The sequence below is a fragment of the Myxocyprinus asiaticus genome, chromosome 50 (assembly GCF_019703515.2).
Source record: "Myxocyprinus asiaticus isolate MX2 ecotype Aquarium Trade chromosome 50, UBuf_Myxa_2, whole genome shotgun sequence".
Taxonomy (NCBI): domain Eukaryota; kingdom Metazoa; phylum Chordata; class Actinopteri; order Cypriniformes; family Catostomidae; genus Myxocyprinus; species Myxocyprinus asiaticus.
In genome coordinates, this window is record NC_059393.1 from 24,893,811 (window position 1) to 24,910,294 (window position 16,484).

The 16,484-nt window shown below is 37.2% G+C and overlaps 1 protein-coding gene and 1 long non-coding RNA gene across 6 annotated transcripts in view; one reads left to right on the plus strand and one right to left on the minus strand.

The window, feature by feature from the left end:
- Positions 1-16,484, minus strand: part of LOC127439032 (uncharacterized) — a 21,010-nt gene continuing 4,526 nt past the window's right edge. For both annotated transcript variants that reach the window (XR_007896844.1, XR_007896845.1), the window contains one exon: positions 1-516. This is a non-coding gene — a long non-coding RNA (uncharacterized LOC127439032). The remainder of the gene's footprint in view (positions 517-16,484) is intronic.
- The window catches only part of LOC127439020 (uncharacterized), a 25,370-nt gene continuing 13,334 nt past the window's right edge, over positions 4,449-16,484 (plus strand). Inside the window, exons 1-2 of one of the 4 annotated variants that reach the window (XM_051695002.1) lie at positions 5,437-7,407; positions 7,504-7,628. In XM_051695002.1, the coding sequence (XP_051550962.1) occupies positions 7,583-7,628 (46 nt within the window). In that variant the 5' untranslated portion in view covers positions 5,437-7,407; positions 7,504-7,582. Of the gene's footprint in view, positions 7,629-16,484 lie in introns of all 4 variants that reach the window. The other 3 variants (XM_051695000.1, XM_051694998.1, XM_051695001.1) reach the window with 3 other exon arrangements.

Sequence of the window (16,484 nt, forward strand, 5' to 3'; positions counted from 1 at the left end):
AATTTTAAACTTTTATTTTAATATAAGGAGTAATTACAGGTCAATTAGCTAATGCATCACTGATCAACACAACTCAAAAGAACACACACATTTAAAACCGTGAAACTTGAGGTTACAAATGTCCAAAAATAATCCATGCATATATGAACACACACAAAAACAATGTGTAAATATTTGTGAAACCAGTTCTTCAGTTTATTCCACCGAACTCTATGCTCAACCTTTAGTTTTCAGTAAGACTTTTAGCAATTGTACCCTTGGGTTTCCTCATTTGTGGATCTTCACATTTTTACAAATACATGTTTTGAGGTTTCCTCACTGACCTCCTGTAACTCAAAAAGAGTCAGCTGCCATCTACTTTAAGTTACTCTGTTTTAAACATTAGAAGAAACATCTAAAGAGTTCATGGTGTAAACCGAAGCTTTCATAGATGTTTCTCTATTCCAGTACTCCATTTCAAATCATCTCTGATAGTGCTGATATCTGCTGCGGCTGGAACAGTTTTATGTTCTGGATCTGCAACAAAAACAGAACAGCAGGTCAGGAGTTTAAATATTCCTTAAAATGCAAATACATTTGTAGACATTTCAAGCCTTTCTAATTACAGATTTCTAGAGAAGATTAGCTTAAAGGGATTCTGCCTAACTTCACCTTTTGTGTTTCACAGACAATAGACAGTTATTTATCATTCTGCAAAACAACTGCAATACAATGTCTCTCTGTATCATTTCTAGCACTCTAATTTATACGTGTGTTTGTCTCTGATAGGTTTGCTACATTAAAGGATGGACATGTGCACTGACTCATGTCACTGATTATTACATCAGCACAGAGACATTCACTTTCATTGCATCTTTTTCTCCATGCAATGAAAGTGGATTATAATTAAGACTAACATTCTTCCTTATATCTCCTTTTTTGTGATGTCTCTCATTTTGCTTCACTGCATGTTTGCAGATATTTCATCCTGGATGACCACCTACTTTATCATCTGAAGCCAAATCAAAAACCGAGCTGCTGTTCTGCCTAGCGAGAAACCACCCTCACCAAGACACTCCTTTGATTGTCTGCCTTTACTCGCCTGGATCAAGTTCAATTTCCTTGTCCTGGCATACATGACAATTTACTGACAAGCTTCCCCTTTGACTTACTACAACAGCACTAAGATATGTTTGCTTCAGTCAATCGCAATTTGTTTTTCAAATCCAATTTCTAGGACTGACACTCCACACTGTTATTTGCATGCTCTGTTTTGGATTTGATTTGTTTGTTCAGGCAGTGGTGTCATTGTTGGCCACATCTACTTTTGTTGCTATGGTTTGAAATTTGTTTACAATTAGATTTTTAGAGGTCTGTTGCAGTCTGAACTGTCAGATCTGAATTGAAGAAGAGTGATGAATGAGATTATGTATACTCAGTGGCATATAGGTTCACAGATATGGTCATAACATGGATGGATTTGCGAGATACAAGGTCTCCTTAATCACTTTTGTTGTCTCATGCATCTCATGAGTTCAGCATCAGTCAATCACCATGTACAATTGTGCTCAAAAGTTTGCATACCCTGGCAGAAATTGTGAAATTTTGGCATTGATGTCTTTTATTTAAGGATAGTGATCATATGAAGCCATTTATTATCACATAGTTGTTTGGCTCCTTTTTAAATCATAATGATAACAGAAATCACCCAAATGGCCCTGATCAAAAGTTTACATACCTTTGAATGTTTGGCCTTGTTACAGACACACAAGGTGACACACAAAGGTTTAAATGGCAATTAAAGGTTAATTTCCCACACCTGTGGCTTTTTAAATTGCAATTAGTGTCTGTGTATAAATAGTCAATGAGTTTGTTAGCTCTCACGTGGATGCACTGAGCAGGCTAGATACTGAGCCATGGGGAGCAGAAAAGAACTGTCAAAAGACCTGCGTAACAAGGTAATGGAACTTTATAAAGATGGAAAAGGATATAAAAAGATATCCAAAGCCTTGAAAATGCCAGTCAGTACTGTTCAATCATTTATTAAGAAGTGGAAAATTGTGGGATCTCTTGATACCAAGCCAAGGTCAGGTAGACCAAGAAAGATTTCAGCCACAACTGCCAGAAGAATTGTTTGGGATACAAAGAAAAACCCACAGGTAACCTCAGGAGAAATACAGGCTGCTCTGGAAAAAGACGGTGTGGTTGTTTCAAGGAGCACAATACGACGATACTTGAACAAAAATGAGCTACATGGTCGAGTTGCCAGAAAGAAGCCTTTACTGCACCAATGCCACAAAAAAGCCCGTTTACAATATGCCCGACAACACCTTGACACGCCTCACAGCTTCTGGCACACTGTAATTTGGAGTGACGAGACCAAAATAGAGCTTTATGGTCACAACCATAAGCGCTATGTTTGGAAAGGGGTCAACAAGGCCTATAGTGAAAAGAATACCATCCCCACTGTGAAGCATGGTGGTGGCTCACTGATGTTTTGGGGGTGTGTGAGCTCTAAAGGCATGGGGAATCTTGTGAAAATTGATGGCAAGATGAATGCAGCGTGTTATCAGAAAATACTGGCAGACAATTTGCATTCTTCTGCACGAAAGCTGTGCATGGGACGCTCTTGGACATTCTGGCACGACAATGACCCTAAGCACAAGGTCAAGTTGACCCTCCAGTGGTTACAGCAGAAAAAGGTGAAGGTTCTGGAGTGGCCATCACAGTCTCCTGACCTTAATATCATCGAGCCACTCTGGGAATATCTCAAATGTGCGGTTCATGTGAGACGACCAAAGACTTTGCATGACCTGGAGGCATTTTGCCAAGATGAATGGGCAGCTATACCACCTGCAAGAATTTGGGGCCTCATAGAACTAAGGGTATGCAGACTTTTGAACAGGGGTCATTTCATTTTTTTCTTTGTTGCCATGTTTTGTTTTATGATTGTGCCATTCTGTTATAACCTACAGTTGAATATGTATCCCATAAGAAATAAAAGAAATGTGTTTTGCCTGCTCACTCATGTTTTATTTTTAAAAATGGTACATATATTACCAATTCTCCAAGGGTATGCAAACTTTTGAGCACAACTGTATATGGATCAATGATGTGACGCTTTCTCTTTTTTTTCTTTTTTTTTTCTAGATCTATGAAGTTTTAAAAATGTAATTCACAAATTGCACATTTTTTGGTGGGCTTAAATTAAAAAATGTGGTGAAACTTTCTGGAGACAGTAAAAATAAAATTATAAATAAATAAATGTCTCATTAAAAGCTGAAATTCCTGAAAAAATAAATGTTGGCATAACTAGTTTGGAATAATCTTTTATTATTTCTTTAAAAAAGCAGTGAAACAATTTTGTTTTCAAATATTATTCATATTTGGAAAACTTTTGTCCACCAAATTTTTTTTTCTCCCCTTTTCTCCCCAATTTGGAATGCCCAATCCCCAATGCGCTCTAAGTCCTCATGGTGGTGTAGTGACTCGCCTCAATCCGGGTGGTGGAGGACGAATCTCAGTTGCCTCCACGTCTGAGACTGTCAATCCGTGCATCTTATCACGTGGCTTGTTGAGCACGTTACCACTGAGATGTAGCGCGTGTGAAGGCTTCACGCTATTCTCAGCGGCATCCATGCACAACTCACAACACAGCCCACCGAAAGTGAGAATCACATTATAGTGACCATGAGGAGGTTACCCAACGTGACTCTACCCACCCTAGCAACCGGGCCAATTTGAATGCTTAGGAGACCTGGCTGGAGTCACTCAGCACACTCTGGATTCAAACTCGTTACTCCAGGGGTGGTAGTCAGCGTCTTTACTCGCTGAGCTACCCAGGCCCCCCCTTGTCCACCAAATTAAACAACTGCCACCAAACAGGTGGTGTAACCAACATGCAGGTATAGCCATTCTCTTGTCATGTGAGGAATAAAACATAAAATGAGGATGCCTTATAACTTAACCCTCATGACTGTGTGTGAAGTTTTTTTGATATTTTGACATTTTTATAAGACACATTTTGTTCAGGTCAAATGGATTAACTCTTAGAAAACATAGTGATATACATGGCTCAAATAATAATGATATTTGTAAAAAAAACTTTAACTTTTTTTTTTTTAATGAATGATTGTGTGTACACTTGTGTATTCAAGGTGCTCAGAAAGTATTTTAATACATTTTACTTGATGGTTACACCACTAGATATCTTTAAAGTAATTAAATACATTAAATGTATAAAAAATGTATAAAACAAACATTACTACACATTTTGATATTTTCAACTAGATAAAAACAATCTAATTATCTATACATATGCATAGGCTAAATTTCCAGTTTACGATCTGCTCTTTTATACTCCTCTCAAGTGATTCACAGAATACAGTCTGTCATTATGAGCAAAAAGTTAAGCAATTTGAATAGAAGATAGAAGAAAATGTTTGAATTTCTGTCATGTTCTTTTTAATATATTCTTAAAGTATGTTGTGAGCTGACCATTCAATGACTAATACTTCTGTTTATTAGAATTTAACAGAAGAAAATTACTCAACATCCAGCCTTTAATGTATTTAATACAATCCACCACCTTGGAAAACTGTGAAATTTAATCTGGTCTGAAGAAAATGTAAAGCTTTGTGTCTTCTGCATGTAGCAAAGTGGAGAAATTTCATGCAATTTAAATGGATAGTTCACCCAAAAATGAAAATTCTCTCATTATTTACTCATCCTCATGATATCCCAGGTATGTATGACTTTCTTTCTTCACCAGAACATATTTGAAGAAAAATAGAAAAATATCTCAGCTCAGTAGGTCCTTAAAATGCAAGTGGACAGTGATCAGACTTTTGAAGCTCCAAAAATCACAGACAGTCATCATAAACATCATCCATACGACTCCAGCGGTTAAATTAATGTCTTCTAAAGCGACACGATCACTTCTGCCGCGAAAAAGATCAATATTTAAGTACTTTTTAAACTTTAAATCATCGTGACATAATCGCGTCGGCATGCTCATGTGAGAACTGATGCACGTGCAACACACACGGAACAGCAGCGCTGTTTACAGCTGAGTAGGAGGAACGCTCTACAGAAGCTTCGGTGGTTTTGGTTTAGATCTGTATTTATCTGTTTCTTTACTCACAATGGTGCATTTGTGTGCTTATCCTGAATGTCTCAACCGAGAAGAGAACGTGAGATTATGTCTGTAACATGGCAATGCGAATACATCACACGAGAGACCGCTTGAACTCCACTCTCTCCTGAAGCTTACTGGAAGCACTGGATTATAGTTAGAAAGTACTTAAATATTGATCTTTTTTTGCACCAGAAGGAACTACTGAGCTGAGATATTTTTCTATTTTACTTCAAATGTGTTCTGCAGAAGAAAGAAAGTCATACACATCAGGGATATCATGAGGATGAGTAAATAATGAGAACATTTTCATTTTTGGGTGAAATACCCCTTTAAATCTAGACATAAACTGGATGTGGCCCCTTTAAGAACGGAGTTTTGCAACACCTGCTTTCTGGCACTCTCTCGAATTAGAGACGTGAGAGCAAGCGTTGGGCAAGAGAGCTCCCAGTTTTGTTCATCGTTTGAGAATTCTTTGGGTAAATATAAAATTTCACACAAAATGCTTATAAATTGCATTAAATATGTGTTCAAAAGAGTCGTATGTTAAAATTTTGTGTTTGTTATGGATAATTTTTGAAGGATGCATATGGATTACATGTATGGAGTTTGTGTACACATGTGAGGACTAGATATGTAAATTTAGTATTAATCATATCTCACTTTAATCATTTATAGCGCAGAGTGTTTTCCAGTTTAGTGAATAAGTGTAATATGTGTTATATGTGAAAATATGAAAATTCTATTCTTTTAAATGTTTATACATGTCCTTAAAGCCTGGTTAATTATGCATAAAATGCTTTAAGTGATTTAAGCAAGTACTTAAACATATAAAATGCTGTGATCGATTTAAGCATGTATTAAGAACGTGTTGAAGCATATGGGTAGGCTTTGCCCTTTTTGTATTTTCATTTAACATTAGCCTCTACCGTATTTCATTTCCATATTTCATTTTCGTATTTCATTGTACCGCATTTCATTTTTTTTGTATTTTCTTTATTCTTTTTTTTTTTTTTTTTTTTTTTTTTTAAATACAATACATCGACCGCTGTTTTTTATTTATTATTTTTTTTATTTTTACAGCCATCTGAATAAAACCCCAAAATATATTTTGTGTCCATGTTGATTATTTTCAACCTACCGGCTACATGCATAATAGTCAAAGCTCATGTTTCCTGCTAATATCACCCACAGGGAATTTGTAAGGAAAATAACAAAGGACCTAACACTGAGTCTTGTGGCACACCATACATTTCCTGTGTTTGGTGGGACAGCTGTTCATTTACACAGAGTGGTATCTTAAGCAAGCTAGCACCTGTCCGCAAATATCAGCTTGATTTTCAAGTTCGCCCAAAAGAATGTCATAGGGTCAAAGTGCTTAGGTCCATAAATAGATACAGTCCCAGTCTGGGGCTAAAAATAAGTTGCTTGTTGCTACGGTGGAGCCTAAAACCTGATTGAAATTCTTCATGAACAATTTCTATGCAAGAAAGTGCGTAGCTGGGTGGACACCGCTTTTTCTAATATTTTGACGCAAACTGAAGATTTGAAATAGACTGTTAATAATTTCATTTGTAAGATTTATATATAAGCAGTTTTATAATTTTCAGTTTGAAGGATACCCTAAACTTAGGGAGGAATATATCACTTTCAGTAGGGGTTCAGAAATCACAGGAAACACCTCTTTTAATAGTTACGGTCATTATGCTAAAATCATTTTTATGAGTTAATTCTACCAGTCTTGTGGGTTGATTCAACCAATTAGCTAAAGAAATTCGTGAGGTTAATACTTGGACATTGTAACGGAATATCAGGTTCCGTCAAAGTTTGGTGTTTCGTTACTGTTCTGGCAATTTGCAAAAGATTACGATAATTAAGTAATGTCTTCGATAATATCACACAACCTTTAGCGGGCTTCCCCACATACAGGCCTAGATACCAGGAATACTAGTTTCTAAAATATTAAAGAGACTCATTTAAAAATACTTTAGCATTCTAATGAGTTTTTCTGATTGTAATAATCGGTTTACTCATGGTCATTTTCATTTGTCTTAGTGACCTAGGCTGCCTATAGGTCTGGTTCAAATGTCACAGGTGCAAGTGTTGGGGGGGTTTATGGGGGTGTTGGATGTGCATCCATGGCTTTTACACTGTAGGTGGCGTTATGAGTCTGTTACATCTCGTGTCACGTTACCTGGTAGACGCAAGATTCAGCCATTTCGACCAAGTGTTCTGCGGTTCTTCAGTCTCAAAAAACAATTTGCCACGCGAACGTCTTCAGAAGGAAATCTTCGGTAAATCTCAGTCGGCATAAAGTCTCTATATCAATCTTTAAAAATATATATAAATAATAATAATTGCCGCTATTTGTCTGTTTGGGTGCGGTCCAGAAACGACAACACAACGGATATTTATTGCTACAATTTTCATCTATATTAAACTCGGATTTTACTCAACTCTACAATCAATATGAAGAACATGTATTTGAACCTTCTTTTCGTAATGTTCGTGGACGGTAAGTGGTGAATTATTATTTATAACTGTAACACTTTCGATTTTATTTACCAGAGCCGGAAATAGACAATGCGTATTTGCTTTTATACGCATATTTTCCCATTTTTGAGTTTCCGAACATATTCATATTGATTGTTTTTATTTTTATTTTGGGCAGAGAGTGGAAAACGGTATTTTGTTCTTTATTTTAGGCTGTACAGCTTCATGTTTAAGCCTCGGACAGCATCGGTTTCCAAGTTCAGGCCTTGCGATAATTATCAGATCGATGAATTCATGTCGCACAATTATGTTACATCGGAATCGTATTTTTGGAGGATTTTACTATTCAGAAAAATAGAAATGATTTTGGTCGAGATTTCATTCTTGTATTTTTGCGAGTTTTTAATCGTCGGACCTCCAGACTTAGGCCTTATAATTTATGTTTAGCTGATGCGTTTCGTGCATATTTTAAATATTGACAGTTTTGTATTTTATGTATTTTCGATGTCTTGATATTTGATGCCAGTTTCGTGAAGAAAGGTTGTCACGACTGTCCTTGGAAAGGCCCGTTCGTTGCCATTGTTTTATGTCATATTGTATCTCTGATGTACAGTTTCAATTGTTCAGTTTCATACCTGTACCCAATTTTTTTGTCTTGTATATCTTGGTTGATCAAAATCATTTAAATGATTATAAACCTAATGCATGTCCATACATGGTAATGTGAGCAATTGCATTTTATGTATTAGTGGATGATGCAGTGTTGTTAAATATTCATTTTTAAGTACGGTTTATTAATTTAAAGGGATATTCTGGGTTAAATACAGTGTTAGCTACAGATGCTATAGTACAGAGTACCACTGAAAATTGTTACAAGAAAAATGAATTTACACTAATAATGCTTTGGCAGGCTATTGTACAAATCCATAAAGACTGGTGTAATACCAACATTGTCCATGCAAAGCTATATCAAATCTTAAAAATGCTTTTAAAATAAGTACAAGCCTGGACACTTTTGCCTGGTAACTGGGCAAAGACACACGGAAGGTTTGTGACGCATATGCTTTATTTACGGTAGGGACATTTTGGATGTATCCCCACTAATTTTTGTCACGATTTTATCCCCAACACTTAAAGCCTTTCTTCTGTTGAAAAGGGAAACAAAGATTTATATAATGCAGCAAAATTTTAATTCTGTTAATTTCCTGTTATGAGTAGCTATGGCTCTGAAATTTGAAGTTTGTCATGTTTAACTGCGGTTGTCATTAGTTGAGGATTCTGGCATACAGAGCATCAATGATTTACTAACACAGATCTCATAGTGCACTGCACTTGTCTAGCGCATACCTGTAGCCTATTCTCTGTTCCAGGAAACCACAAAATAAAATGCCACCAAATGTGCCCCCACTTCCAATATATATTACAGTTATGCTCATTAATTTACATAACCCATTTTTTTTGCTGCTGACCATTTTAAACTACTGTTTATGAGCCAATCAAGCTGTTAAGATCAAAGTGAAATGATCAGGGACCTTGTTAAAAATAAATCTTAGCTGTTAGTTTCTAACAATGGGATTCTTGAGAAGAATACGCAGAGTGGCAGGTGCTACACACAGAGAGGAACAGCACAAGGTTTGACAGGTGTAACCAAATTTTTTCTAGGGCCGGTTGCACCAGCTATGCATAACTTACTATTTTGATTAGTTATAGTGTAAATATGCACTAAGATACTAGTTCCACACTAGGAAATATTTGAGCATTGCAACATTTAACTTAGGAGAAATGTAACCCTGTATGTAACTAAATATTTACTTAAGTCATACAGATGCATGGCTTCTCAACACTTTTGTTTATAAATTTAAAGGCTTGACCAATAAATGCAAACAGAGATATCTGCCTGACTATACAAGGGTTTTGGGAAGCGCACAACACACTAGCTAAGTATTGCCTTAAAGGAATAGTTCACCCAAAAATTAAAATTCTCTCATTATTCACTTACCTTGATGCCATTCCAGATCAGTATGACTTTCTTTCTACAGCAGAACACAAATGAAGATTTTTAGAAGAAGATAGAGCTCTGTCAGGTCCTTATAATGCAAAAAAAAATGGGTACCAGCACTTTGACGGTCCAAAAGTCACATTTAGGCAGCATAAAAGTAATCCACAAGCGCAGATTTAAAGTTAAAAACGTTTTAATTGGGGGGGCCTGGGTAGCTCAGCGGACTACCACCCCTGGAGTCGCGAGTTCGAATCCAGGGTGTGCTGAGTAACTCCAGCCAGGTCTCCTAAGCAACCAAATTAGCCCGTTTGCTAGGGAGGGTAGAGTCACATGGGGTAACCTCCTTGTGGTCACTATAATGTGGTTCTCGCTCTCGGTGGGGCACGTGGTGAGTTATGCATGGATGCCGTGAAGAATAGCGTGGGCCTCCACAAGCGATACGTCTCTGCGGTAACGCGCTCAACAAGCCACGTGATAAGATGTGCGGATTGAAAGTCACAGATGCGGAGACAACTGAGATTCGTCCTCCACCACCACGAGGACTTAGAACGCATTGGGAATTGGGTATTCCAAATGGGGAGGAAAAAAAAACAAAAAACGTTTTAATTATCGACTTGTTTCTTACATAAACCTATCGATTCGCTTCAGAAGACATTCATTGATCGACTGGAGTCGCATGGATTACTTTTATGCAGCCTAAATGTGACTTTTGGACCATCAAAGTGCTGGCACCCATTTACTTGCATTATAAGGACCTGACAGAGCTCTATCTTCTTCTAAAAATCTTCATTTGTGTTCTGCTGTAGAAAGAAAGTCATACACATCCGGGATGGCATCAGAGTAAGTGAATACATTTTCATTTTTGGTTGAAGTATTCCTTTAAGAACCGGTAGTGCAACTACATTAAGTGCTGACTAAGTTACAAACTAACTAGTACTGTAGTTACTAAGCCCGTTGAACTTTATGCCAGAACGTAAGTGTTAAATGTTTCCTCATAACGTCAGCGTGACTAGACAGGACAAGTTTCTGAATGCAGAATAGGTGTTGTTGATGTGTAAATGTGCACAGTCGTGTGTGAATGATTTTGTGTTTCTGAATTCAGAAATCCACAATGTGTTCTCACTTGCTGTGCAATATGGACAAAAGAAATCTTTTTTTTTTTTTTTTATATCGATATTGCAATTTTAATTGTGATTATGGCAAATGTTTTTAAAGAAAGTTTCTTTGTGTTAGTCGTATATGATATCATCAGTTATTTATTTGTTTGTCTTATTGTTTTTCTTTATTTACCTTCCTGATTTCTGTTTGGTTCTTTCACTGGGACCAATTGTAAGCACTGCATTCTGATTAGTTAGATCTTGTCAGTGCCTGCAAGATGTGCATCAATCAGAATGGCACATTAAACATCACAGAATTCTGAGTAAAAAAATAAATAAATGTATTGCACCTTGCTGAGGTTTATAAATTGCACATGCTCATAATCACAATTTTATTGCGATTTGCAATTAATTACGCAGCTCTACACCTAACCCCACCCTTACGCCTAAACCTAATCTATTTTCAACAATGCATATCTTTTGCAAATTAGCAAATCTTGCTAATCAGAATGAAGTGAAAAGGGTACCAGTGAGTGAACAGAACAAAATTCAGGAAGGTAAATAAAGAAAAATGAAATAACTGATGCTATAATTTATGCAAAGACTATTCTTTTCCCACCTAAAATGTAGTTTTGAACACTGACATTTTTTAATGTAAAATGTATGAATAAGGAAAAACAAAATTGCAAATAAAACCGCAATATCTGTCTATCTGTCTATATAAAAATGGATATATTTTTGATCCATATTACACAGCTCTATTTAGGTGCTAAAAAATATCTATATAATAGTGTAATGCAACTAAAATTATTGTTAATACAAATTGATATATATACATCACATAGGTTATTTTTGGAGTGGTATGTCGGCAAGGCCATAGTGTGCTGAGGCGTACCAGTAAAGGCCATAAATAGCTTACATGTTGGAATAGTACAGGAATTTTACTCTGCAACATTGGCATAACTTTGTTATTCTTGGGCTAAGCCCTCGTCATGTTCTGGCATCACAGCCAGCCAGTTGGAGCTTGTCCTGTCCCCATCTGTAATTTAGACCGCTTTACCGATCAAATAACACATCACTGGGCTCACAGGCATACTGTAATGCAGGGGTGCTCATTATGTCGATCACAAGACAACCACTGTTGGATCTCGTTTACAGGTCAAAAGGTAAATGGAGTAGAGGGAGAAACTACTCAAATAATGAAATCCTTAAAAATCACTTTTTATGGTGGCCTGGGTAGCTCAGTGAGTATTGACGCTGACTACCACCACTGGAGTTGAGAGTTCGAATCCAGGGTGTGCTGAGTGACTCCAGCCAGGTCTCCTAAGCAACCAAATTGGCCCAGTTGCTAGGGAGGGTAGAGTCACATGGGGTAACCTCGTGGTCGCGATTGATGGTTCTCGCTCTCAATGGGGTGCGTGGTAAGTTGTGTGTGGATCGAGGAGAGTAGCATGAGCCTCCACATGCTGTGAGTCTCCGCAGTGTCATGCACAACGAGTCATGTGATAAGATGCGCAGATTGATGGTCTCAGAAGCGGAGGCAACTGGGACTTGTCCTCCGCCACCCGAATTGAGGTAACCGCGCCACCACGAGGACCTACTAAGTAGTGGGAATTGGGCATTCCAAATTGGGAGAAAATGGGATAAAAAAATATAAAATAAAAAAAACTTTTTATTTCCTCATTACGGCTCCCACCTTACGGGTGGTTTACCAAAACGTAGGATGGCAGGAGAAGACTCATTCATATTTATGAGGAAAGATCTTGCTGATTGGTTATGGTTACAATTAGGGGTAGGGCTATATTTTCTCCGAACAATCAGGTAACACTTTCCTGATAAATAATACTGAATCGTCCAATCAGGTATCGCTTTCCTCGTGAATGTAAATGACTCTTCCCCTGCCATACTACATTTCAGAGACTCACTGTCTGACAAATGGCTTCTTTGTGTGTGTGCGTGCGTGCATGTGTGCGTGCGTGCATGTGGTGAGAGCACTCACAAAATGTGGATATGGGGCTGTGATAGTCAGTTAAAATACTTTTAAAAATGTCAGTTATGTCTGAAGTAAGCGTAAACACCGGTACAAAACAAAAGCATATTTGTATCAAAATATCTGATCTGTGCATGAGGACTTGCAGTGTAAATGACAGACCTGACAGACCTGCCACTGTACATGTCATTAATATTAACAACAGTAACAAGAAAACCATTCGTTGCTTTTGGCTGGATAACTTTAGTAGCTTTAAATATTATTACAATCATACAGTGAAGACTTGTAGATCTTACTGTAATAGCATTATGAAAAAGTAGATCTCATGCCATGAAAGTGTGAGCACCTCTGCTGTAATGTATATAGAAACTTAAACTGATTCCTGAACTTAAAATGAAGTTAATTTATTTCAGTAATTCAACTCAAATTGTGAAACTCGTGTATTAAATAAATTCAATGCACACAGACTGAAGTAGTTTAAGTCTTTGGTTCTTTTAATTGTGATGATTTTGGCTCACATTTAACAAAAACCCACCAATTCACTATCTCAAAAAATTAGAATACATCATAAGACCAATAAAAAAAACATTTTTAGTGAATTGTTGGCCTTCTGGAAAGTATGTTCATTTACTGTATATGTACTCAATACTTGGTAGGAGTTCCTTTTGCTTTAATTACTGCCTCAATTCGGTGTGGCATGGAGGTGATCAGTTTGTGGCACTGCTGAGGTGGTATGGAAGCCCAGGTTTCTTTGACAGTGGCCTTCAGCTCAGCTGCATTTTTTGGTCTCTTGTTTCTCATTTTCCTCTTGACAATACCCCATAGATTCTCTATGGGGTTCAGGTCTGGTGAGTTTGCTGGCCAGTCAAGCACACCAACACCATGGTCATTTAACCAACTTTTGGTGCTTTTGGCAGTGTGGGCAGGTGCCAAATCCTGCTGGAAAATGAAATCAGCATCTTTAAAAAGCTGGTCAGCAGAAGGAAGCATGAAGTGCTCCAAAATTTCTTGGTAAACGGGTGCAGTGACTTTGGTTTTCAAAAAACACAATGGACCAACACCAGCAGATGACATTGCACCCCATATCATCACAGACTGTGGAAACTTAACACTGGACTTAAAGCAACTTGGGCTATGAGCTTCTCCACCCTTCCTCCAGACTCTAGGACCTTGGTTTCCAAATGAAATACAAAACTTGCTCTCATCTGAAAAGAGGACTTTGGACCACTGGGCAACAGTCCAGTTCTTCTTCTCCTTAGCCCAGGTAAGACGCCTCTGACGTTGTCTGTGGTTCAGGAGTGGCTTAACAAGAGGAATACGACAACTGTAGCCAAATTCCTTGACACGTCTGTGTGTGGTGGCTCTTGATGCCTTGACCCCAGCCTCAGTCCATTCCTTGTGAATTTCACCCAAATTCTTGAATCGATTTTGCTTGACAATCCTCATAAGGCTGCGGTTCTCTCGGTTGGATGTGCATCTTTTTCTTCCACACTATTTCCTTCCACTCAACTTTCTGTTAACATGCTTGGATACAGCACTCTGTGAACAGCCAGCTTCTTTGGCAATGAATGTTTATGGCTTACCCTCCTTGTGAAGGGTGTCAATGATTGTCTTCTGGACAACTGTCAGATCAGCAGTCTTCCCCATGATTGTGTAGCCTAGTGAACCAAACTGAGAGACCATTTTGAAGGCTCAGGAAACCTTTGCAGGTGTTTTGAGTTGATTAGCTGATTGGCATGTCACCATATTCTAATTTTTTGAGATAGTGAATTGGTGGGTTTTTGTTAAATGTGAGCCAAAATCATCACAATTAAAAGAACCAAAGACTTAAACTACTTCAGTCTGTGTGCATTGAATTTATTTAATACACGAGTTTCACAATTTGAGTTGAATTACTGAAATAAATGAACTTTTCCACGACATTCTAATTTATTGAGATGCACCTGTATATCTGGACTTTAAAGGATTCAGATCTCTTTTTTTGTTTAATTTAGTTGTAAGGTATCAGTTCACTTCTCATTCACAGTTATTTTTTGGAACCCTTTAAATTTAAATATTGTTATAATTTGTAAACATAATAATAATAATAATAATAATAATAATACGTTATTATTATTATTATTGACTTTTAGAATTTTAAATACAAGAGTAATATATTTCAGTCGTGCACCTTTAATTTTAAAACCCTCTGGCTTTTATTTTGACATTCTAAACTCTCCAGGAAGTCCTGTATGTGTCTGTTTGTAGGCAAGTTCACAGTAATTTAATTCACTTCTTATTCAAATTCTGTTAAAATGCACTTCCGGCACCGTTCTAAATGCGTATTATAAGTGAACTTAACTATTGAGCATCTACATCTGAGATGTTGTTCTTGAGTAGCGCTCAAATGCTACGCAATGCGTGAAGGCTAAAAATAGCCGCGAGTGTGTGTAAACAGAGCAGCGCCATTCAATAACACGCTGGCGCTGTGCATACTATATATTTACTTATTAAACACAGCCTTTTGTGATTCACAGAGCTTTCGCACGTCTTCAAGTGGCTTTGAATAAAATGCGCGAGTCATATGAACCGCTTTATTGGTGTTTTTATGGTTCTTTTATGTCATTTTTGGAGCTTGACAGGAACGATCATGACTGACACACAGTATCGGATTTGGATCAGGCTCATCGGACTGATGCCCAATCCATCTAAAAACATCAGTATCGGAGCCGATACCGATCCAGGTATCAGATTGGTGCATCCCTAGTTCCTGTATGTATTTGTTATAATGAGGTTAAAACAATTTTGAAATATGCAAAATTTAATGTACACTTTTGGAATATTTTTGAACAAATTAGGGATGGCACGATACCATTTTTCTCTTCCGATACCTGAACTATCAGTATCTGCCAATACCGATCCTGATCCGATACCAGTTGTTTTTTTCTTAATGAGTTTAGAACATCTATAATTTACTGTGTGGAACTGATTGAGAGTACTATTTGTGTAAATAAACAAAACCTCAAACAATATATTTTTTCATTATAAAATAGGAAAACAAAAAACAATTACATAACAGCATGTGCAAACTTTATTGTTAACTAGCAAAAATAACAGTAATTCCAGTGAAAGTCTTCAGTAGAAAAGAAGCCAGTTCTCTTTACACATTTTAACTTGTATCTGGACTTGTAAATGGTTTCAGATCTCTCTCTATTATTTATTTACTTCATTTTTGTTTTATTATTATTTCAATCCACTTTTCAATCACACAGTAATTTTTGGAACCCAATTTGTTTTTATTGTAATTTCTAATAATAATAATAATTTTATTATACATTGGTAATAGGCTTTTATTTTGAAAGTTCGGCGCTGAGAGCTCCATAAAGTCTGTGTTTGAGTGTTTGTTTGTAGGCTAATTCACAATAGTGTGATACGCTTCTCATTCAACATCTAGTAAAATGCTTGTCCGGTGCCGTTCTCAATGCATGTTATAGGCGGACCGAACTATTGATCAACTACATCTGAGATGGAGTTTGTGTGGAGCGACCACATATTGCGCTGAGCAGCGCATCACGAACCTCTGCGGGTGTTCATGTGTCTGTGTGGCAGAGCAGCACTCGTTGTAAAGTGTGGTTCCAGAGACGTCTTAACTTTAGTGGCATAACCACGGGTGGGCTAGGCTGGGACCACCCAAATCAGACCCAGGCCCACTGAGAATATTAGAGATTATTCAAATATATATTTATAAAATAGTTTTTAAAAAATCATAAATTCTGATTTCTGAAAGTGTGAAAGAACTGTTTGAATGTGCCG